General features: G+C 42.2%; 1 protein-coding gene across 5 annotated transcripts in view; it reads right to left on the bottom strand.

The window, feature by feature from the left end:
* Window positions 1–24,358, bottom strand: part of LOC144602371 (synaptotagmin-7-like) — a 391,187-nt gene that overhangs the window by 15,485 nt on the left and 351,344 nt on the right. For all 5 annotated transcript variants that reach the window (XM_078415424.1, XM_078415423.1, XM_078415427.1 and 2 more), the window contains 2 exons: window positions 8,409–8,673; window positions 1,208–1,377 (listed from right to left, as the gene is read on the bottom strand). In XM_078415424.1, the coding sequence (XP_078271550.1) occupies window positions 1,208–1,377; window positions 8,409–8,673 (435 nt within the window). The remainder of the gene's footprint in view (window positions 1–1,207; window positions 1,378–8,408; window positions 8,674–24,358) is intronic.

Genomic DNA, 24,358 nt, shown 5'->3' with positions numbered 1-24,358 from the left:
TGGGTGTTTAGCCTAGAAAAGGAAAACAACAAAAAACCCAAGAAAAAAAGTTAACAAGTGCGTAAGAAAGAAAAAAAAAGGTTAACAAAAAGGAACCCAGCAAAAAAGTTAACAGGAAGATAAGATAGAGCCCTGAAGAACGAAAAAAGTTTCCCGCTCGGTAAGGGGCCAATGGGGGATGTTGTAATATATAAGACAAGAGGGATGTTGTGATATTGCTGGGACTATTTTGTGTATCCAAGAACTACTTTGTATGGCTGTGTATATAAGTGATGGGTGTGATTAGGCAGTCACTCTGGATCCAGGCGGCCTTGGAATAAACAGCCTGGAGTTAAGCTCCACCGTGATAACATCTTAAACATGTGTACTCGTGGTCCTTCCAGAGTCACAACAAAGGTACAACAAGTACCGGACCACGAAGTACAACATATCTCTTGCCTGATGGGAGAGGGGGGAAGAGGAATGAGGCTCGACCTTGATTATGCTGGTGGCCTTGCTGAGTATAGATGGACTCAATGGACTGCATGATGGTCTGGGCTGCATCCACACTCTGCAGTGATTTATATAAACTACTTGATATCAGAGCAAGATGCCCAAGAGGACTGGGCGGAAGACCTACAATCTCTGTGGAAGATTTCATGTGACAGAAGAGATTCCCAATGAAACCTCCAGAGCTTAGGAATCGCTGCAACACCAACAGAGTCTGTTGAATCTATGCAATCAAGGAAGTAAATCCTGTACAATTACAAAGATAGAAGGTAACTCAAAGCCTAGATAAAAAGTTAAACATACAAATGTATAAATATTATTATACCAGTTTCATTCTTTTCGTTTACATTGGGAAACAGTATAGGATATGTGAATAGTTGTCTCGATTGTGTACGATGCATTTGGAAATGTGTGTGTGTGTGTGTGTGTGTGTGTGTGTGTGTGTGTGTGTGTGTGTGTGTGTGTGTGTGTGTGTGTGTGTGTGTGTGTGTGTGTGTGTGTGTGTGTGTGTGTGTGTGAAAATATGCTCGTTCTGAGAAGAAGCTCAAATAAACCAGACGCTAAATGTTCCAGATCTCCACGCCTCAGGTAATTGCTCTGCACGAGACGTCACCACAGACCAAGAACTCTCAGCGGCACCTTCATTACAACCGTCCTCCAGTCATGTAACCACTGTACAGCAAGGGCCAGCAAAGAGGAACATGGAGTGGCCACTTACACTTCCATCACTGCATGGCTTTAGTTCTTTCCAGAACGTCTGTGTCTGTGTCAAATCTATCTTGTTCAGCGGTAACGAAACCTCTCCGATCGGATCGTTCCGACTGAAACGGTCGTAGTCGAGGACTTGGAGGTAGAGCACTCGCTGCACCACTTTCTCATAGGGGAAGCCTGAGGGTGAGAAACGTAGGACAGTTGTACCACCAGAGTGAGATACAGAAACACATCGCGGCTGGCGTCGACAATTCAGGAATGCAGACTTACGCAATGAACGACAATGAAACCCGCAGTTATGTATACACTTCTGTATTCAGTGTAATCAAGGCAGTTTATAACTTCCACAACATGGTACGATCACTCAAGATTACATCGGAAACAAGCCCGCAATGGTGGCATTACTTACCCAGAGGGCAGCATGCTGTAGAAAGTGCCTCAGACTGAGACAGTTAATACTCTCAGTGAAAAGCTTTTGTTGCGTGCTAACCAGTCAGCGGAAAAACTATACATAATTCCTATCAAACCATCCACAGTGTGCAGATACATGATAAAGGGTATAACATTTAGGGCAAGATAAAGTTCAATAAAGTCTGATTAAAGATAGTCCGAGGGTCTCCAATGAGGTAGATAGTAGCTCAGGACCGCTCTCTCGTTGGTAATAGGATGGTTCAGTTGCCTGACAACAACTGGGAAGAAAATGTCCCTGAATCTCGAGGTGTGTGTTTTCACACTTTGGAAGCATTTTGTCACAGCTGCTTTTATAAATAGATTTCAGACATACCCTTCCTGTTGCTGGAAAAAGTATTTGTAACTATGAAATAGTTATGGACACGCAAGGAACTGCAGAGATTGGAATCTTGCATAGAACACAATGTGCTGGAGTAACTCAGAGCGTCAGACAGCATCTCTGGAGGACAGTCATTGGTTCCAGTCAGACCGAAGATAGACGCAAAAAGCTGGAGTAACTCAGTGGGCCAGGGAGCATCTCTGGAGAGATGGAATGGGCAACATTTCGGGTCAAAGAAGGGTCTCGACCTGAAACGTCACCCATTCCTTCTCTCCAGAGATGCTGCCTGTCCCGCTGAGTTACTCCAGCTTTTTGTGTCTATCTTCGCTTTAAACCAGTATCTGCAGTTCCTTCCCACACGTTACAGTCAGACCCTTGTTCCCAGAGAGGAAATAAGTTTAATGGGGATGTGCTGGGCAAGTTTTTTTTAACATAGAAGGTGGTGGGGGAGTGGAACGCATTGCCTGGGGTGGTGGTGGAGGAAGATACAACAGTGGCGTTTAAAAAGCTTTTAGATGGACACATGGATATGCAGGGAATGGAGTGATATGGATCATGGAGCAGATGAGACCAGTTCAGCTTGGCATCAGTTCAGCACAGACTTTGTGTGTCAAGTGGCCCATTCCTGTGCTGTCCTGTTCTAAGTTCTAGATAGGCAACGCTTCGGGTTGGGTCTCTTCTTCAGTCTGAAACATCACCTATTCACATCTTCTTGAGATGCTGGGTTAAATGACCTGCTGAGTTACTCTACGATTTTGAGAAATAATTACGATGGCCAAAGAACTTTGTTGATTTTCTACATACCCTTTTGTTTATATTTCATCTCTATAGATGGCGGTCTGGAAAAAATGGGCAATAGTTTCAGATGTTCACCACAGGAAACGGGTTGACCCGTATTTTCAGCCCACTGGCATTTTGCTAAGGTTACTAAATTAAGGATAATGTAAAAGTGCATTTGAAGAGCACTGCCTTGGTTTTGGAGAGGGACAGGTGAGTAGAGAATGAGAAATAACCATTGAGAAGGTTGGAGATGCATGGCCACATGAGATGGCAATGTCAAGGGGGCGGTCACATGCGTGGGCTTTGGTGTTTATATATGGAGAGCGAGATTGAGGGAAGATAGGTGGACAGTGAACTCAGGAGGAATGAGGAGTCGAAGAGGTGGTTGAAGATCTGATGCTAGGAAGTCACCACGCAGAAGTTAAAGAAGGTCGGGCAACTTGGTGAGAAGGTATTTGGCCACAATGGACATGGATAAGGGATGAACGATTTGTAATGAGAGGCAAGAGGAATTGAGGTAAAAATAGGACAAAGGGAGATGCTCAAAGAGAAGAAAATGCCAGAGGAATTGGAGGCAGACTGATTGAGTGACGTGAGCGTGGGTGGGGATAGTGGAGGGAGGTGCAGCTGAGAAGAAAGAATTCTTCAGGAATAAGGAACCATCTCTCATTAACCGGGACTCTGTCTAAGTGTGATATCAATGCAATCATTCAAAGTCAACTCTTGGATAGAAAGTGTAGGTTATGGACTAAGTATTGGTAAATGGGATAAATATAGATGGGTACTTACTGGCAGTCATAGACATAGTGGACCAAGAGGCCCATTCCAGAGCGACATGACTATGATGAGATACAGGAAAGAAGTTGAGTTAGGTCGCATGATCCCACTGAATGACATAACAGGCGTGAGGAGCTAATTGACCCACTATTACTCCTATGCTGAAGAAGTAGAAAACAGACAGAAGTTCCAAGCAGGCGTGAAAACATCCATAGAGAAAGAAATAGAAGACTATAAGCAGGATGCCAGTTGCTCCTTGTGCCTTCTCTGCCATTCAATAAGATCTTTTACCTCAGCGCCACATTCACCAACTAATTTCTTATCCCTCGAGTCACTTAATGGAAAAAAATCTGTCAATCTCAGCCTTGAAACCAGGCAGTGACAACACTCATGGGCTGAGAACTTCTAAGATTCTGGTCAAATAAATGTCACCTGAATTTTGCAATGGGTGGCTGAGCAACTATTTTGAGACTGTGACTCCTGGTTCTGAACACCCCAGCTGGGAAACCTCATCTCAACGTCTACACTGTCAAACACTGAAGGAGTTTTGAGCAAAAAGGGTTGGATGAACTCAGCGGGTCAGGCAGCATCTTTGGATGGAATGGACAGATTGGGTCGGGACCCTTCTTCAACTGATGGGGTAGAGCAGAGGAAGATGTGATGTGGTAGGATCACTCTGCAGGAGGTGGAAATATTGGAGAATGATCTGTTGGACGAGAAGAATGGTGAGGTGAAAGAGGAAGACGAAAGGAACTCTATCCTTGTTATATCTGTTGGGAAGGAAGAGTGGGAGGCGGAGTGAGAGCAGACTGCAGGGCATGGAAACAATTGACTGTTTTGATAGACATGTTAATGGAAGCAGTGGACTGTTTGAAATGAATGGGTTAATGTTTCTATTCAACACTAATTATTGAATTGCTGAAAGGTGAGAAGCAGGAAAAGGAATGCCATTTACTTTTATTGCATGAACCATATTAAAATCATTAGGGTACTGGAGGAGCTGATGCTTGGGGGAAGAGTGCATTTAAGCTTCATGGGTGTTGGATGTTTCTCACCAACTAGGATCAGGTGGACATGTAGCAAAAAAAAATTAGACGTTTTCAGTTGCTTTGGGATAAGGGGGGAAAGATCCAATTCTGTTCAGTGTCCAGCATTCCTTGTTGGAAAATGGGATCAGGTGGCAAGTTTGGACTCATCTGAGATTTTCCCCAGTGACAGGCCAACTGTCTCACGCACACTTAAACATATCGAACTAACACGAAGTGCTCGAGGAACTCAATAGGTCAGGCAGCATCTGTGGAAGGAAATGCAATGGGAATGGGATCTGTTTCGGGTCAGGACCCTTCTTCAGATGTGAGATCTGAAGAATGGTCCCGACCTGAAACGTCATCTGTCAATTCCCTCCACAGATGCTGTCTGACCTACTGAGTTCCTCCTGCATTTAGCATTATGTTCAAGGTTCCAGTATCTACAGTCTCTTGTGTAAACATTGCGAACATTGAGCTGGATAAGTGATTCGTTCTTGGTTAATCAGTAGTTACATGTTCTAGAAAGGAAAAAGATAAATAAATGTGTGTTGGAGATGTTATGGTGGGGAGGTGGTTAATTAATGCTCGTTTTTTAGGAATTGGCTGCTCCTCATCATTACTTTAGTGAGGGGTTCTGGAGGAACTCAGTTGGTCAGACAGCATCTGTGGAGAGAATCGACATAGAACTTTTCAGATGATGTTATATCAGAAAAGATGAATGCCTGGGAAATAATCTGCCTGGCATTAGTGGGCAAGAGTGGGCAAGCTAGGGGTCAGCAGTAGAGTTGCTGCCTTACAGCGCCAGAGATTCGGGTTCGATCCTGACTACGTGTGCTGTCTGTGCGGAGTTTGTAAGTTCTCCCTGTGACCGCATGGGTTTTCCCAGTGCTCCGGTTTCCTCCCACATTCCCAAGTCGTACAGGTTTACAGGTTAATTAGCTTCGGTAAAAATTGTAAATTGTCCCTAGTGTGTAGGATAGTGTTAGTGTATGGGGTGATTGCTGGGTGGCCAGACTCAGTGGGCCGAAGGTCCTGTTTCCGTGCCGTATCTCTAAACTAAGAGTGACATCTTTTTTTATATTTTGTGATTGCCGAGGTACAATATTACAAAATACTATTTCTGTTGATTGGAGCCTGAGAACTTGGTGCAGCTAAATCCTAGTGCAGTAGTCATGTTTTGCCATTGGATGTCACTGCCGCGTTAGATTTGGAGGTCTTCTGGAGATGGAATAAGAGCTGGAAGCTTCTCAAATCTACACTCAGTTTTGAAAGTGGAAATCCAGTTCCTGAGCCCCCTGTCTAACTCAGTTACATATCATCCAACCCGCTGCTCCATTTACTGCCATTTTAAAACGCCTACATTCCCACAAGTTCCTGGTTCGTATTGACCCACAAAAGACAATGACAGCCAACAATATTCAATTCAAAATGTAATTGTTTACTTTTTGTCACAAATTAATTGAATCAAAGATGCCTACAGCATGGAAACAGGCCATTCGGCCCACTTTCCACATGGACCGCTTGTTGCTCTTCTGTACTAATCCTATCTCCAGCACTTGTCCATGGCTTTCAATGCCGCGGCAATTCAAGTGTTCCTTTAAACACTTCTTAAATAATCTCATTGACCCAGTTTCAGCCACTCTCTCGTTCAGTGCATTCCAACACATACCATTCTCTGGGTGAAGAAGGTTCTCCTCGCACTCCCTCTCAATATAAATCAATGACCTGTCCTGGGTCCACCACATAGATCTAATCATGAAGAAAGCACGCCATCGTCTCTACTTTCTCAGAAGTTTAAAGAGATTCAGCATGTCACTGACTACTCCAACAAACTTACAAATGCTCTGTCAAAAGTAGTCTGACTAATTGTATCATGGCTTGGTACGGCAATTCCAATGCAGAAGATTACAAGAGGCTGCAGAGCGTGGTGGGCTCAGCCTGGTGTATCACAGGTACAGCTCTCCCCAAATCAAAAATCTACATGAGGCACTGTTTTAAGAAGGCAGCATCTATTATTAAGGATCCCCTCCATCCATGTAAGGCAATTTTTTCACTGCTACCATCGAGCAGGAGGTATAAAAGCCTGAATACCACACCATCAGGTTTATGAACAGAAACATGCCTACCACAATTAAATTCTTGAACCAACTTGCACAGCCCTGATTCTACTCTGGGTAATGCAATACTATGGACCACCTCTTGCACAACAATGGATTTGTTTTCTAATTGAGTATGTTAGCATTAATATCTTGGTTTTTAGATGATCTTTCCCTTTCCACTGTCTTGTACAATTTATGTATAATTTATGTTTTGCGTGTCAACCGAGTCAATGTGCCTAGGATGTTGCTGCAACAAGATTTTCATTGTACCTGTACCTTATTGTGTATATGATAATAAACCTGACTTGACTTTCATCATTTTCTCCTTACACTAAAGCTGTCTTTGTTTTATCTAATATGAGGAAAGGTCTATTGCACTCCACCCTATCTATACCCACAATCATGTCCCCTCTTGATCTCCACTGTCCCACAGTAAACAAACCAAATCTCTCCCATCTCCCCTCATAACTGAACTACTCCATCCCAGCCAATTGCCCTTTGAATATCATCCTTTGTCCAATGAGTATTGAAACCTCTCATCACTGTTAATAATCAACATTTTCAAGCTTCTTAGCTTTCAGCTGAGCTTAAATTCAATTACCTTATGTTATTTTCCAACGAAAATAGGACCAGTTCTTTCATTACTTTCTCCAAAATGGGATTCACAAATAACCGTGTCTTGCTGCCTTCCTGTGCCTGTATCCTTTCTTAATGTAATAATCTGATGATTTAGTGCCTGGAGCTACACGCATACTCCACTTCTAACTTGCCTTGCATAGCTTTACCATTCCACTCAAAACCTTGAGAAATGTTAAAACATGGGGCAGGACCAACACTACAATAACCACGTGGGGAAGATTTCACACTACGTTGTTTACATGAGATATAACTTTGCTGAGATGTTCAAATGCAAATGTAAATCTCACAGTGTTAAGTCACTAGTCATAAATCTTCCTGCATATTGATTATAACTCCATATTGTGCACGAGCCCTCTGATCATGTTGTACATCCTTATTTGCTCATAGGTAATGCTTTGGGTAGGATTAACTGATGGTGTACAACTTGCACTCATCTCACATTGGAAACTCAGTCCAGATACATTGGACCAAGATGAATATATATTAATTCCAAGTTCCACCCAGCTCTTTATCATTCTGCCTTATAAATGGTTATAAACAAACAGCAATGATTTGGAGGTAGACACAAAATGCTGGAGTAACTCAGCGGGTCAGGCAGCATCTCAGGAGAGAAGGAATGTGTGACTCCCACTTCTCCCACTAGTCTTCCTGTCTCCGGCTACATCCTATCTTTGTCCCACCCCCTCTCCTGACATCAGTCTGAAGAAGGGTCTCGATCCGAACCGTCACCCATTCCTTCTCTCCTGAGATGCTGCCTGACCCGCTGAGTTAGTCCAGCATTTTGTGTCTACCTTCGATTTAAACCAGCATCTACAGTTTTTTTCCCTACAGCATTGATTTGAAGATAGACACAAAGTACTGGAGTAACTCAGCGAGTCAGGCAGCATCTCTGGAGAAAAAGGATTGGTGACCTTTCTGAAAAAGGGTCCTGACCCTAAACGTCACCTATCCTTTTTCTCCAGAGATGCTGCTTGACCAACTGAGTTACTCCAGCACTTTGTGTCTATCTTCGGTACATACCAGCATCTGCAGTTCCTTTCTACACAACAATGAATTGAGACATAACAGCAACACATATCCAGCAGTTAATCTCACCTTCAAAAAGAAATGTCTCGTTCCAATATGGATTTAAATTCTTTCTTTTCACTTTCGTTTCCAATTTGTGTTTTTTGTCAGGGAGCAGGTAGATTTTAACAAATGGATCACTGGTACCACTGAAGTCCTTTGCTGGCAGTTCCACAGCTTTCATTATTTTCACGGTGAAGGTGGATTCTTGGAAATTGTAGCCGACACTGAACTGAATCCGACCAAGGTTCTCGCGTGAACTTCCCTCGTGGTCATCTTCAGAACAAGGCGACAACTAGAAAAGAGAAAACACCCATGGTCCTCAAAGCTAATGGTTTAATAAATTCCTTTTTCATTTATAGAATCATGTTAGGTTTTATATTCCTGGTATGGTCTTAAAAGGTATTCATGTGAATCTGAATATGATACTGAAAGTATCTATTTAAATATAATCATAGAGTCATACAGCATGGAAACAGGCCTTTCAGCCCAACATGCCCAGGCCAACCAAGATGCCCCATCGATACTAGTCCCACCTGCATGCATTTTGCCCATATCGCTCTAAACTTTTCCTATTCATGAACCTGTCCAAATGTATTTTAAATGTTAAACATCAGGATCAAACCCGGGTCTCTGGCACTGCAAGACAGCAACTCTACTGCTGCGCCACAGTGCTGCCCCAATGACTTTCTTAATAATTTTAGAGGGCAGTTAAGAGTTGATCTCATTAAAGTGCATCTAGTGTCGTACATGGATCAGATGAGGTGAGAATGGCAGACTTTTGTCCCAACCCATCAATCAAGTTTGATACGAATCTAGTAGTTTCATGGACACTGTCTGGCTGCATTTGAAGCCTTATCTCCTGATCCATCCTTTAGATTGCTGATCATTGTACCCAAGGGCTATCATTTTTGTCTGACCATGTTTTTGTTGAGATAGAAACGCACAAAAAATACAGGAATAAACCTGAAGTCAATTTTGGCACATTCAATCTTGACCTTATTGGATAAAAACATAGACCCCAATCTACAGTACAAAGATTCAATTGGAGAAGGGCCAACTTCAGTGAGATGGTTACAGATTTGGCTAAGGTAATCTTGAATCAAACCTTGAAAACAAAACTGTAATTGAACAAAAGGAGGCCTTGAAGTTGGAAATGTTTCAGCTAAAATCTATGTTCATTCTTATCTGCGAAAATATGGAAAAACTATTGCAAGCACTCTTAAAGCCCAAACTATGACAGTAAAACAGAGCATTTAAGACAAATATCATGTTGGCCACACGTGAGAACCAGACCATGCTCTAATTTCATTCCTGCATTGGGAAGAAGGTACTGGAGTTTAAAAACCGTGACCTCCAGGTTAAAGAAAAAGCTTCTTCCCAACAACCATCAGTTTCTTGAACATTACAAATACTTACTAAACATTGAACTGCCTTGATTGCACTGGGACTCTGGGCTGTTTGCAATAATATTGTTTTTTTTAAATTTATTGAATTATTTTGTTTATTATGTTATCTATGAATGCTGTGTTCACAAACCTATTTTACTGCCGCAAGTAGGAATTTAATTGTTCCATTTTCGGTACACATGACAATTAAACACTCTTGACATGATTATTTGTTGATTATAATTCTCAAGTTCACCTGTCCAGAAGTTTATGCACTTGGGAGCAGCTACAGCCTCTGGATTTAAACCTGAGGATGGACCCTTGGAGAGAGGAAAAGTAGATGGGAGAAAGTGCGGCATGGTGGCGCAGCAGTAGAATTGCTGCTATACAGTGCCTGAGACCCGGGATCGATCCTGACTATGGGTGCTCTCTGTGCAGAGTTTGTACGCTCTCCCTGTGACCTCATGGGTTTTCTCCGGGTGCTTTGGTTTCCTCCCACACTTCAAAGGTTTGTAGGTTAATTGGCTTCGGTAAAAATTATAAATTGTCCCTACTGTGTAGGATAGTGCTAGTGTACGTGGTGATCGCTGATTGGCGTGAACTTGGTGGGCCGAAGGGCTTGTTTCCACACTGTATCTCTAAAGTCTAAAGTAAAGTCTAAATGAAATAATCAAGTGTACAAATTACAAGATACCTATTAAGACATGCTCTCGATCCTCCATATAATTTGAAAGCTTCCTCAATAAACCTGAAAGAGGAGCTCTTGAGAATGTGGATAATTAAGAGATAATTAACGAGTAATCAATTTTGAATTGCAATGATTTTATACTAAATCTTATCTTCCCCAACAATACTCTGGATGTAACACATTTAAGTCTTCTGCTCTCCTGGTGTGGTTACATTTCTCATCAAAAATCTCCAGAGAAAGTATTGGGAGAAAGATCCATATAGTCGACCTAAGAGGTGCCACGGTGGCACAGAGTAGTCGAATTGGTGCCTTACAGCGCCAGAGACCCAGGTTTGATCCTGACTACTGGATCTTGAATGTAAAAAAAACAATTAATTCTGCAATATTTTGCATTCCCAATGACACTTCCAAGTTTACGATCATACTTCAACCTTGATCCAACTACCATCATCAATGCTGTCATTTTATGCTTCAACACAAGCAGATTGCTCCTTTAGTTAGAATCCATAAATCACTGTGCCTGAATATGTGCAAAGGACACTTTTGAGTACCATGAATGTTCAACGTGACGTCGCCCGCCTTTGTACAAGGTCTACAAAATGGAAATGACAAGTGTTTCGTGATGGCCAAGTCAATAGTTCAAACATTTTTATCTCTGCAATATTCAACATCGTCCTCCAAACATACTTCAGAAACATACTGAAGAAAAAAATCACCAATGCGGGCAGATCTCATTCCATGAATTAGGGTATCCCAAAAACAAAGGCTGAGAAAGAAATAAATGCTTATCACAAGAAATAATAATGATGAGTGCATACCAGCAGTATGTACATTGATTTCCCCTAATTTCAAGTAATCCTTACATTCCCTCCCACCCCCCTCCCCACCTTAGTATTCCTACTAGTTTCACTGTTCGCTCTCCTCTGCCCACCCCTGGGACAATCCGATCACCTCTCACTGTTTCTACTGCCCGCATACAAACCCCTCATCCGCAAGACCAAACCCACAATAAAGACGGTCAAAATATGGCCCGAGGATGCCACCCTACAACTCCAGGACTGCTTTGATTGCACCGACTGGGACCTGTTTGCACAACAGGCCACCTACGGTTCAGAGGTAGACTTGGAGGAATACGCATCCACTGTGCTCTCCTACATCAACTGCTGTGTGGAGAATGTCACGGAGGACAAGGAGATAAAGATGTTCCCAAACCGGAAACCCTGGATGAACAAGGAGGTACAGAACCTGCTGAGGGCACGCAACAATGTCTTTAAATCTGGTGACACTTCAGCATACAGTGTTGCCAGATCACACCTGAGCAAAGGTATTAAAAGGGCCAAAGACACCCATAGGCAACGGGTGGAAGACCACTTCAACACCACGGACACCAGAAGCATGTGGCAGGGTGTCAGGGACATCACTGGCTACAAGAGCAGCCCTGCCTGCCCCCACAGCGATATGGCACTGACCAACGAGCTTAACACCTTCTTTGCCCGCTTTGAAACTGGCAAAACCACCTTGAGTGAAAGAACCCCAGCCGAGGCGGTGGGACAGGTCTTGCAACTGAGCACACAGGAGGTACAACGCGCTCTGCAAAGGGTCAACCCACGCAAGGCTGCAGGACCGGATGGAGTTCAAGGAAGGGTACTGAAGGACTGTGCTGAACAGCTGGCTGAGGTATTCACCAGGATCTTTAACCTGTCATTATCTCTGGCTACGGTCCCCAAGTGCCTGAAGTCGGCTATCATAGTTCCGGTGCCGAAAAAAGCAAAGATCTCCAACCTGAACGACTACCGCCCGGTTGCCCTAACGCCGATAGTCATGAAGTGCTTTGAGAGGCTGGTCCTCTCACACATCAAATCCAGCATCCCTGACTCACTGGACCCACATCAATTTGCATACAGGGCAAATAGATCCACAGAGGACGCCATCTCTCTGGCTCTTCACACTGTCCTGACTCACCTAGAGAGACAGGGCACGTACGTGAGGATGCTATTCATAGACTATAGCTCTGCCTTCAACACGGTCATCCCCACCAAGCTCATCACCAAACTCCACCAGCTAGGCCTCAGCTCGTCATTATGTTACTGGATCCTGGACTTCCTGCTGGAACGACCGCAGGCAGTGAGAATGGGCTCGCACCTGTCCTCCACTATCACCCTGAGTACCGGCACACCACAGGGCTGTGTTCTGAGCCCCATGCTCTACTCCCTCTTCACACACGACTGTGTTCCTGCATTCGACACCAACACCATTGTCAAGTTTGCAGATGACACAACGGTGATCGGGCTGATCACCAACGGGGATGAAACAAACTATAGAGCAGAGGTGCAGAACCTGGCGGACTGGTGCTCGGATAACAACCAGTCCCTAAATACCACCAAGACCAAGGAGCTGATCATCAACTTCCGTAGGTCACATAACGGGGAATATGCCCCGATCTCTATCAACGGGGACAGTGTGGAGAGAGTGTCCAGCTTCAAGTTTCTGGGCACTCACATTTCGGAGGACCTAACATGGTCCAATAACACTGTTGCGCTGGTCAAGAAGGCACAACAAAGTCTGTTCTACTTAAGAACACTGAAAAAGTCTGGTCTACCCCAACAGCTGCTGACGACCTTCTACCGCTGCACCATAGAGAGCATCCTAACGCATGGCATCCCTGTGTGGTACCTCAGCTGCACGGAGGCAGAAAGGAAAGCTCTACAGCGGGTAGTCCATAGAGCTCAGAGGGCCATTGGAACACAGCTACCAGACTTGGAGGGCATCTACAACACACGATGCCTCAGAAAAGCCACCAGCATCCACAAAGACTCTTCACACCCCTGCAACAGTCTGTTCGAACTCCTTCCATCGGGCAGACGATACAAGGCCTTCTATGCCCGCACCTCCAGACTCAGGAACAGCTTCATCCCCAGGGCCATAGCTGCTATGAACCGGTCCTGCTGAGCCGGATGGCCACAACGCATAGATCAACTTGCACTTTACCCTGTCCAAAACTGTTACAACTGTTTCGTTTCGTTGGGTTGCTGCTGTCTAAATTACCTAAATTATTGCATCGTATGGGAGGCGCATTCCCAATCTCGTTGTACCCCTGGGTACAATGACAATAAAGATATATTGTATTGTATTGTATTGTATTGTATTGTACCCCTTCGTTACCATCTCTTCCTCAGCCAACAATGGGCCATTATGGACTCTGCCCTTCCTTGGTCATCTGTGCCGGTCCTGGTTAGTTCTGGCCTTTTCTTACCTCCAGTTCCCTCCCCTCTAGTTTCAGTCAGAATAAGGCTCCCAACCCGAAACATCACCCATCCTTTTTCTCCAGAGATGCTGTCTGACCCGCAGTTACTCCAGCACTTTGTGTCTATTTTATGAATGTGATTGTCATCTGTTAATGTTCTAGTGTAATGACAGTAAAGACAGCAGAGTTGTTGAACCTCCATCTTGGTGGAAATAAAGTACGTACTTATGAATTCTATTGGAAGCAATTCTGAATCTTTAAGAAAAGTCACTCTTGCATTCTTAAAGCACGTTAAACACTTTTCTGGAAAAATACAGGACTGTTTTGAATTTCAATCATTGTTACATGAAGAAAGATAATATTAACATTTACTGCAACAATGTGCAGATTTTAATATTAAGTATTAATAGGGGTCAATAAAACCTGAAAATACCCAATGTGTGTATCACTAAACATAAAGACGACATTGCCCTTGTCATTTGATATTAAAGAGTAAGAATCAGGATATGCAACTTTATAACCTATCCACACATTCAAAATAACCAGTGTTAATCCTGCTGTTAGTCCAGATGCCATGAGTAAAATTTATCGAATACATTTTTTTTCATATAGTTTATATTCCTGACTCCTAAAACATATAGATGGATTCCAAACATTTATTTTCTTTGCAGCATTGCAACAGTTTAGAGATACAGAGATGAGAATACAGAACAGTGCATCACAGGAACAAGCCCTTTGGCCCACAATGCCTGTGCCGAACATTTCTTTGGAGTGTGGGAGGAAACTGGAGCACCCGGAGAAAACCTACGTGGTCACAGGGTGAACGTACAAACTCTGTACAGACCACACCTGTAGTTAGGAATGAACCTGGGTACCTGGTGCTGTGAGGCAACAACTCTACCGTTGCGCCACCTTCTGTTAGGAAAATGATTACTAAAATCTCTAAATTACAGATATGCAAATTAGCAAACATTAAAAGCTGCTTAGCTTGGAAGTCTTGAACTTACAATTATTGCTTTTGCCTTTGACACCAGTTTCAATAACAATGTACCACACTCTCACCATTGTATTAACCCGATCATAACTTTCATTACTTAATATATTGGAAGACTTTACATCAATTCAATTGTAACGAGTGGAACCCAATTCACCCCGAAAGATTGAGGAAATATGTGCACTTTAGGTAAACATTTTAAAAGCCGTCTAATCAGAGAAATAGATTTATTACACATTGTAGCCTATTTTCCATCTTCCTTTTGTTCAATGTAGGACCATGATCTGGAACCTTGGTTCATTATATAAAGAGCAGTGGAGCACTTAAGTGGAATTTCAAGTTTAAAAGCCACTGCAAGGAATTGATTTATAAATGGAACCCTATTAAATATGAGATATGCAGCAATATGCCCTCAGCTGTGACACACGTCCTACCAGGTTTGTAAAAATGAATTGTGACCAGAATGTTGCCTTCAGTAATTCTCATTTGATTTAATACAAAGCTCTCGAATGACATTCAAAAATAAATGGAGCTCAGACAACATTGTGCTGTCTCGTCGAAGGTAGATGATGACAAGGAGCAAACTTGAGATTAACTCTTGTTCCTTCACTTCTTGCTGGGAACATATTCTTGGAAATAAAGGACTTAGAATGGAGATGTGGAGGAATTTCTTTAGCCAGAGGGTGGTAAATCTGTGGAATTCAGTGCCACAGACGGCATTGGAGGCCAAGTCATTGGGGTAATTTTTAAAATGGAGATTAATTATTAAAGGTGTCAATGGTTATGGGAAGAAGGCAGAAAATGGGGTTGAGAGGAAAAAATAAATCAGCCATGATTGAATGGCGGTGCAGACTCAATGGGCCAAATGGCCTGATTATCACCCACCCAACAATGGCATCTTTGTCCATGAGGACAATGAACACAAACAATGCTTGAAAATCTGGTATGTGATCCTGAATTGGTATTATACCAGAAGAGTTAAAACAATCAAGACCCCCTACTTAAAGACAAACATCGGGCCCTAACTATTTGCTACTGACATGCCTGTGGTTTTAGAACCTACTTTGCCGCTTTAACTCATTAAAAATTTTTTTGCATAAAAAGAAAATTAAAAGCTTTTATTTTTCCATTTTGAACAGGAATGCTAAAACTTCAAATGGTTTCAATTGTAACTTGGTTGAATTGGGGTGATTATTGTGAAACAAGGAAATATCTTTTTGAGGGAGACGGTACGAGATGTTTCCGTCTGAAAAGACGACACAATCCAGGTGTGGCACAGTTTGTCATACATAGAGTCACACAACACGGAAAAAGACCCTTCGGCCTAACTCGTCCGTGCCAACCAAGAGGCCTCATCTTGTTCCCACCTGACCACATTTGGGCCATATCCCTCTCAGCCTTTCTTATCCATGTACCTGTCCAAGTGTCTTCCAAATGTTGTTATAGTAGGCTTTAGACATACAGTATGGCCCACTGAGTTCACGCTGACCAGGATACGCTGGCACTATCTTACACACTTGGGACAATTTACACTTTTTACCAAAGCCAAATAACCTACAATCCTGTATGTTATTGTAGTGTGGGAGGAAACCGGAGCACCGGTAGAATACCCATAAGGTCACAGGGAAACCATATAAACTCTATACAGACAACACCCGTAGTCAGGATCAAACCGGTCCTGTTACTGGCAGTAAGGCAGCAACTCTGCAGCTGCACCATTGTACTTGCCTCAACTGCCTCCTCCGGCAGCTCATTAAATATGCCCACCACCCCTAGTATGAAAAAGTTGTCCCTCAGGTTCCTAATAAATCTTTCCCATCACCTTAAACCTTTGGTTCCTGATTCTCCTAATCTGGGTAAAAGACTCAACCTATCAATTCTCATGATTTTATTCACGAGTGGTATATTGTTGGTGATTTTTCTTTGGCCAACATATATATCTATACCGCAGGCTCTATTGTGCAATGAAATTTAATTTCCCAGTAAATCAATATGATATTCTATTATATTGTGATCATTTCCCCAGAGTATATTTGCAATAAGATTACTAATTAACCTTGTCTAATTACACTACTTGATCTGAAGTAGATATTTCCTTGTTAGTTTCTCAAAGGGTGACTTTAGATAAGCCCAATTGTAAACTCTGTGATTACATGAGATAAACGACACAGAAAGATGCCACAATGGTGTTTATGATCTACTCAAGTCTATTCCCATCTAAATCTATCAGTGTAATCCTCTATTCCCTACTCCTTCATTTGTTTAGCCTCTCAGTCCACATGTAATAATACTGTCTATTCTGATACATGCTGGATATTTAAAGGTTTTACATTCTCAACATAGTTTTGAGATAGCAGTGGAGGGAATGGACAGGCAATGTTTCAGGGCAGGCCCCTTTTTCAGACTTCAGCAGTTCAGACTGAGGAAGGGTCCAGATCCAAATGTTGTCTGTTCATACCCTCCACAAGTGCTGCCTGACCCCCTGAGTTTCTCCAAAACTCTTTGTGTTTTGCTCAAGATTCCAAGTCTGCAGTTCCAGATATCTCCTTTGTTTGTTTGTTCAGCTTCAGTTTAAATGGATTGAAATGAGTAAGTGTCAATTATAGACCCAGATGTTAGAATCCTAAGCAAAGCACAAAATGCTGGAGGAACTCAGCAGGTCAGGCAACATCTGTGGAAGGAAGGGACAGGTGACAAGTTGGATCGGGACTCTCCTTTGGACTTTAGTCCTTAAGTTTCAATTGTAGCAGGTTCTACATTCTCATCATTCATTGGGTAATGGCTTATCTTCCAAATTCCCAGAGTAAATAAAATTGGGTTACGATTCATTAAGACTTAGAGCAGAATATTATTTATGAGATTATCAACTTTCTAACATGGATGAGAATGGATAAAAAGTTTGACAAAAGTACCCTGGTTGCCAAAGACTTTAATTCCCTTCTCCCATTTCCACACTGACTTTTCTGTCCTAGGCCTCCTCCATTGTCAGAGTGAGGCCAAACGCAAATTGGAGGAACAGCACCTCATATTTCGCTTGGACAGCTTACATCCTATTGATTTTTCTAACTATCTCTCTCCGTCCCTCCCGCACCCAAGTCATTGTATCAGTTTCAAAATTGGCTTGTTGAGTCTCAATGTCTGCAACACGTTTTCACCTAGCCCACAACTAACAATGGCTAGTTTCCTTTATCGCCATTACTTTTGTTGCATATCTTTCATTCATTCATTTGTTCCATATCTCTCTCTATCACCGTCTATATCTCTCACTTCCCTTCCCCTTCACTCTCTGCCTGAAGGATACTCAGTAGGCTACTCCTTGAAACTATATTAGGGAAGCACAGTATTCGGTGTCCTGGCCAGTATTTATCCATCTCATTCCTGCTGCTGGAGTCTTACTCTGCGTAACATATTTGCAATAGTTCCAACAATCCAGCCTCAAATGCAAACGTGTGCAGAGAGAGGTAGCTCAACATTTTCATCTTCAAAGTGAAATCATGAGAATCTGTCTCATGGGCAGTTGTCTAATTACAGAACTGTTGATGTGCAATATTGTGACAAATATTGTGGGTTTCCTCCGACTGCTCTGGTTTCCTCCCACATCCCAAAGACGTGCGAGTTTGTAGGTTAATTGGCCTCTAAAATTAAAATTGCCGAGTGTGTAGGGAGTACATGCGAAAGCTGAGTTATATAGGACAAGTGTGAATGGGTGATCGATGGTCAGCGTGGACTCGGTGGGTCTAAACAACTCACATTATTCTGCCCACTCTGTAAATTTGAACGCTAAGATTGCAGAAAAAATGTGTACTTGCTTTTGCAGATTAAACAAAAATGTGTAATGAATTTATAAAGCCCATTGAATTTGGCATCAGAACAAACCACATTACTGTAATGATATTTTATTCCTACTTGGTAATGCATCCGTTTATGTAACTCATTGACCTAACGTGTTGCATAATTCACACAGCTCTGGGCAAGGACAAACTGTTTCTGATTAGTCAACCTTGACCAATCCAATATAGAACGTGACCTGAGAATTATACTGGGATCAATTTACTTGCTCTCACACAGAATATCAATGGCTTTCCTAATATAGTGCTTGCTTTTTCAAACATATACACAATAGTTTCATTCCCAATCGAGTGATTCCAAGTCCCCTTTTTTTATTTTAATGAGGCAAAACACTGAACAGCCTCTGCATCACCACGATTAGGGTTTAATTAGAAATTATGTAATTAACCGAACATGCCGCTAGAATATATTCTGCTCAGCGACGAGAAATCTAAATGCGATTGCTGCTGATATCAACTCCATTCATCTCGCTCAGCTGTACAATGTAATATACATTTACAGTCGGTCAAAGGGAAATGGCAGCCGATTTATCAGGCAGCATTTTTAATGCCATCAAATTCAAGTGAGTTAGAATGAGGACCCAAGGAACTGCAGATGTCGGACCTTGAGCAAAGCACAAAGTGCTGGAGGAACTCATAAGGTCAGGCAGCATCTGTGGAGGGAATGAATAATGTTTCGGATTGGAACCCTTTTACAGACCACTGTTGTTGTGGATGGAGCCCTCACCCCTGTCCTCTCTGTTTGCTGCAGTTCTGCTCTCATTCCCCTTCCACCCAGTCTTACGAAGGGCTTCGACCCAAAGCTTTACCTGTCCATTCCCTCCAAGGATGCTGCTTGACCCACTGAGTTCCTCCACCATCTTGTGTTATGACCACCATATTCCTTATATTACAACAACACTTCCAAAGTACTGCTCTTTCTCTTAAAGTACTTTGGATCAGCCCACAAGATTGTTAAACTTGTCCTTAAAAATGAAAGTTCTCGAGTTCAGATCAGGTTCAGTTTGCCTGTGGTTGATTAGATCTAAGCAATTCTTCACTGTCCATGACCAACCATGTCTCGATTCATCCAAGATAACTGAAGGAAATCACAACTCCAAATAACCTCCAGCGTGTGATGCGACTTTCAGCATCTGCTCCCAAAAAAACAGATGACAACCTCTGATATCTTCACTGCAATCTTAAGGGGCTATAGTTTCCTCTCTTCTATCAAATTTTACTACAAATCTGATAACCTCAACAGCACCAACTAGTTTTCTTGAATTAGCTAATATCCAATACTGGGAGAAGGCAAAGCAAAGATACAACTTCAGAGTTTAGAGTTTAGTTTAGTTTACTATTGTCATGTGTACTGAGGTACTGAGGTACAATGAAAAGCTTTTTTGTTGTGTGCTAACCAGTCAGCAGAAAGACTATACATTATTACAATCAAGCCATCTACAGTGTACAGATACAGGATAATGGAAATAATGTTTAGTGCAAGACAAAGTCTAGTATAGTCCTATTTAAAGATAGTCCAAGGATCCCCAATGAGGTATATGGTAGATCAGGACCGCTCTCCAGTTGACGATAGGATGGTTCAGTTGCCTGAAAATAACTGGGAACAAACTGTCCCCGAATCTGGAGGTAGACACAAAAAACTGGAGCAACTGAGCGGGTCAGACAGCATCTCTGGAGAAAAGGAATAGATGATGTTTCGGGTCGAGACCCTTCTTCAGACTGAGAGTCAGGGGAAAGGGAAATGAGAGGTATACACGGTGAAGTAGAGAGATATATAACAAATGAATGAAAGATATGCAAAAAAGTAACAATGATAAAGGAAACAGGCCTTTGTTAGCTGTGGCCGAGGTGAAAACGAGTTACCGACAATGAGATTCAACAAGACGAGGTATGCGTTTTCAAGCTTCTATAACTTCACGCTTCTGTCCACGAGTAAATGATGTGCTGAAGAGCAAAGGTGAAACTACAGTTCATGATGTGCTAGTTTTATCCAGCAACCACGGAAACTACCACTTCGCTGCCTTGTAGATATTAACTCATGGACCTCTCTGATCCAAGTCGCTGACTGCTTCTTTGTAGATCATCCAATCGCAAGGAATGGGCCGGCAAGCTTAACTGGCCAGGTTGGCTAGCTGACCAAATGCAAGAATATTACCTGGAAGATACAGGATATCTTTTTTTTAGTTTAGTTTAGTTTATTATCACAGGTACTGAGGTACAGTGAAAAACTTTTCTTGCACGTTAACCATGTCAGTGGAAAGACTGTACGTGATTACAATCGAGCAATCCACGGTGTACAGATGTACGATAAAGGGAATAATGTTGAGTGCAAGATAAAGTCGAGTAAAGTCCTATTAAAGATAGTTCAAGGGTCACCAATGAGGTAGATAGTAGCTCAGGACCATTCTCCCCAATGTCATTCACATCATAATTGCAAGGTCCAAACGTTCTTAAATAAGAACATTTCTGGTTCCACCTGGTGTGCCCCTAGAAGTGGATATTGAACACAGGGATGGCAGAAAGCCTACAATACTTCTCAGAGCTATTTTGATTCTTTGTAATCTCTGGGAAGTGGTTAACATTAGTTATGAGACAGTGAAAACAATCAACTTCAGAGGCTTGAAATATATTGAACAAAAATCTCTTTTACTACTGAGCATTACACCAACTCAAATTAATTCAGTCTGCCATCATTGAAAATTAGTTAAACTGGATAGACTGGGCTTGTACTCGCTGGAATTTAGAAGACTGAGGGGGGATCTTATAGAAACATATAAAATTCTTAAGGGGTTGGACAGGCTAGATGCAGGAAGATTGTTCCCGATGTTGGGGAAGTCCAGAACAAGGGTCTCACTTTAAGGATGAGGGGGAAGTCTTTTAGGACCAAGATGAGAACGTTTTTCTTCACACAGAGAGTGGTGAATCTGTGGAATTCTCTGCCACAGAAGGTAGTTGAGGCCAGTTCATTGACTATATTTAAGAAGGAGTTAGATGTGGCCCTTGTGGCTAAAGGGATCAGGGGGTATGGAGAGAAGGCAGGTAGAGGCTACTGAGCTGGAAGATCAGCCATGATCATATTGAATGGCGGTGCAGGCTCGAAGGGCTGAATGGCCTACTCCTGCACCTATTTTCTATGTTTCTATGTTTCTAAATGGAGTAAAATAATAGATAATAGTGATATTCATTATATATGCTGGGATCTGTTATCAGCCATAACACTTCCTGAAAAAGTCTAGCTTCTTCATTGACCAAATGGACATTAAATTGAGGAAGGATCTAGATTTGGATTTCTTTGAAATTATAGAATAGAGTTAAGCACAATATATTGAGTTACTTCCGAGAAATAAGGTGTCCTTCAAATTAATTTACTAGCCCCACGGATATAAGAACAGGAAAACTATGTGTATGGGTGTTTAGATTGGTACTTGATGAAAGAGTCTTATACAGTGCCCTCCATAATGTTTGGGACAAAGACCCATCAATTATTTATTTACCTCTGTACTCCACAATTTTAGATTTGTAATAGATAAAAATCACACGTGGTTAACGTGTACATTGTCAGATTATATTAAAGGGTATTTTTATACATTTTGGTTTCACCATGTAGAAATTACAGCTGTGTTTATACATAGTCCCCCCATTTCAGAGCACCATAATGTTTGGGACACATGGCTTCACAGGTGTTTGTAATTGCTCAGGTGTGTTTAAATGCCTCCTTAATGCAGGTATAAGAGAGCTCTCAGCACCTCATCTTTCTTCCTATCTTTCCATCACCTTTGCCAACTTTTGTTGCTGTTTATCAACATGAGGACCAAAGTTGTGCCAATGAAAGTCAAAGAAGCCATTATGAGACTGAGAAACAAGAATAAAACTGTTATAGAGACATCAGCCAAACCTTAGGCTTACAAAAATCAACCGTTTGGAACATCATTAAGAAGAAAGAGAGCACCGGTGAGCTTACTAATCACAAAGGGACTGGCAGGCCAAGGAAGACCTCCACAGCTGATGACAGAAGAATTCTCTCTATAATAAAGAAAAATCCCCAAACACCTGTACGACATATCAGAAACACTCTTCAGGAGTCAGGTGTGGATTTGTCAATGACCACTGTCCACAGAAGACTTCATGAACAGAAATACAGAGGCTACACTGTAAGATGCAAACCACTGGTTAGCCGCAAAAATAGGATGGCCAGGTTACAGTTTGCCATGAAATACTTGAAAGAGCAACCACAGTTCTGGAAATGGACTTGTGGACCGAGGAAACAAAGATTAACTTAAATCAGAGTGATGGCAAGAGCAAAGTATGGAGGAGAGAAGGAACTGCCCAAGATCCAAAGCATACCACCTCATCTGTGAAACACGGTGGTGGGGGTGTTATGGCCTGGGCATGTATGGTTGAAGGTACTGGCTCACTTATCTTCATTGATGATACAACTGCTGATGGTAGTACCATAATGAATTCTGAAATGTATAGACACATTCTATCTGCTCAAATTCTAACAAATGCCTCAAAACTCATTGGCTGGCTGTTCATTCTACAGCAAGACAATGATCCCAAACATACTGCTAAAGCAACAAAGAAGTTTTTCAAAGCTAAATAATGGTTATTTCTTGAGTGGCCAAGTCAATCACCCAATCCGAACCCAATTGACCATGCCTTTTATATGCTGAAGAGAAAACTGACAAGCATAAGCTAAAGATGGCTGCAATACAAGCCTGGCAGAGCATCCAGAGAAGACACCCAGCGACTGGTGATGTCCATGAATCGCAGACTTCAAGCAGTCATTGCATGCAAAGGATATGCAACAAAATACTAAACATGACTACTTTCATTTACATGACATTGCTGTGTCCCAAACATTATGGTGCCCTGAATTGGGGGGGGGGGGGGGGGGGGGGGGGGGGGGACACTAAGTAATTTCTACATGGTGAAACCAAAATGTATAAAAATGGCCTTTATTAAAATCTGACAATGTGCACTTTAACCACATGTGATTTTTTCTATTACAAATCTCAAATTGTGGAGTATAGAGGCAAATAAATAATGGGTCTTTGCCTCAAACATTATGGAGGGCACTGTAATTATACAGCAGGTTGACAACAGGAATAAGATAACCCAGGCAGGCAAGACAATGTATTCCAAGGAATCTTTTCCATTGAGAAACTGACATTGAAACAATCTGTTTTTGAGGAGTATTTAATTGGGATAACTTGGGCAATCTTGTCATGAGATTGATAAATTAAATGGAACAACTAAGGAATATCAAGTTCACAATCTCATGATTATCTGGTACATTCTAATTTTCTGCACAATACATTTAATTGTCCACATCAACATCCACATTGTCTAAATGGATTTCCTTGCATACTTGTTAATATTTAGAATTAGTGGTCCATCTATGAAAGGGTAAGAGGCATAGCTCTGATCAAAATAGTTGTCTTCCACAGAGGCTAATAAAAGGAGCAGCTGCAATTTCCAAACTGCTACAAGAAACCAAGTAAAAAGTAGTCATTGTTTCAAACAATAGGTGTATCTTGTATCTGGTGGTCAGCACTTCCGAAGAGTCCACCAGGGACTATACTGGAAGTAATCTATACCCACTAGGGACAATTTTTTAACACCGTCCTACACCCGCTCGGGACAATTTTACATTTACCAAGCCAATTAACCTACAAACCTGTACGTCTTTGGAGTGTGGGAGGAAACCGAAGATCTCAGAGAAAACCCACGCAGATCACGGGGAGAACGTCCGTACAGGCAGCACCCGTAGTCAGGATCGAACCCGGATCTCCGGGGCTGCATTCGCTGTAAGGCA

This window comes from Rhinoraja longicauda, chromosome 18 (assembly GCF_053455715.1).
Source record: "Rhinoraja longicauda isolate Sanriku21f chromosome 18, sRhiLon1.1, whole genome shotgun sequence".
NCBI lineage: Eukaryota > Metazoa > Chordata > Chondrichthyes > Rajiformes > Arhynchobatidae > Rhinoraja > Rhinoraja longicauda.
This window is presented reverse-complemented; position numbering and strand designations above follow the sequence as displayed.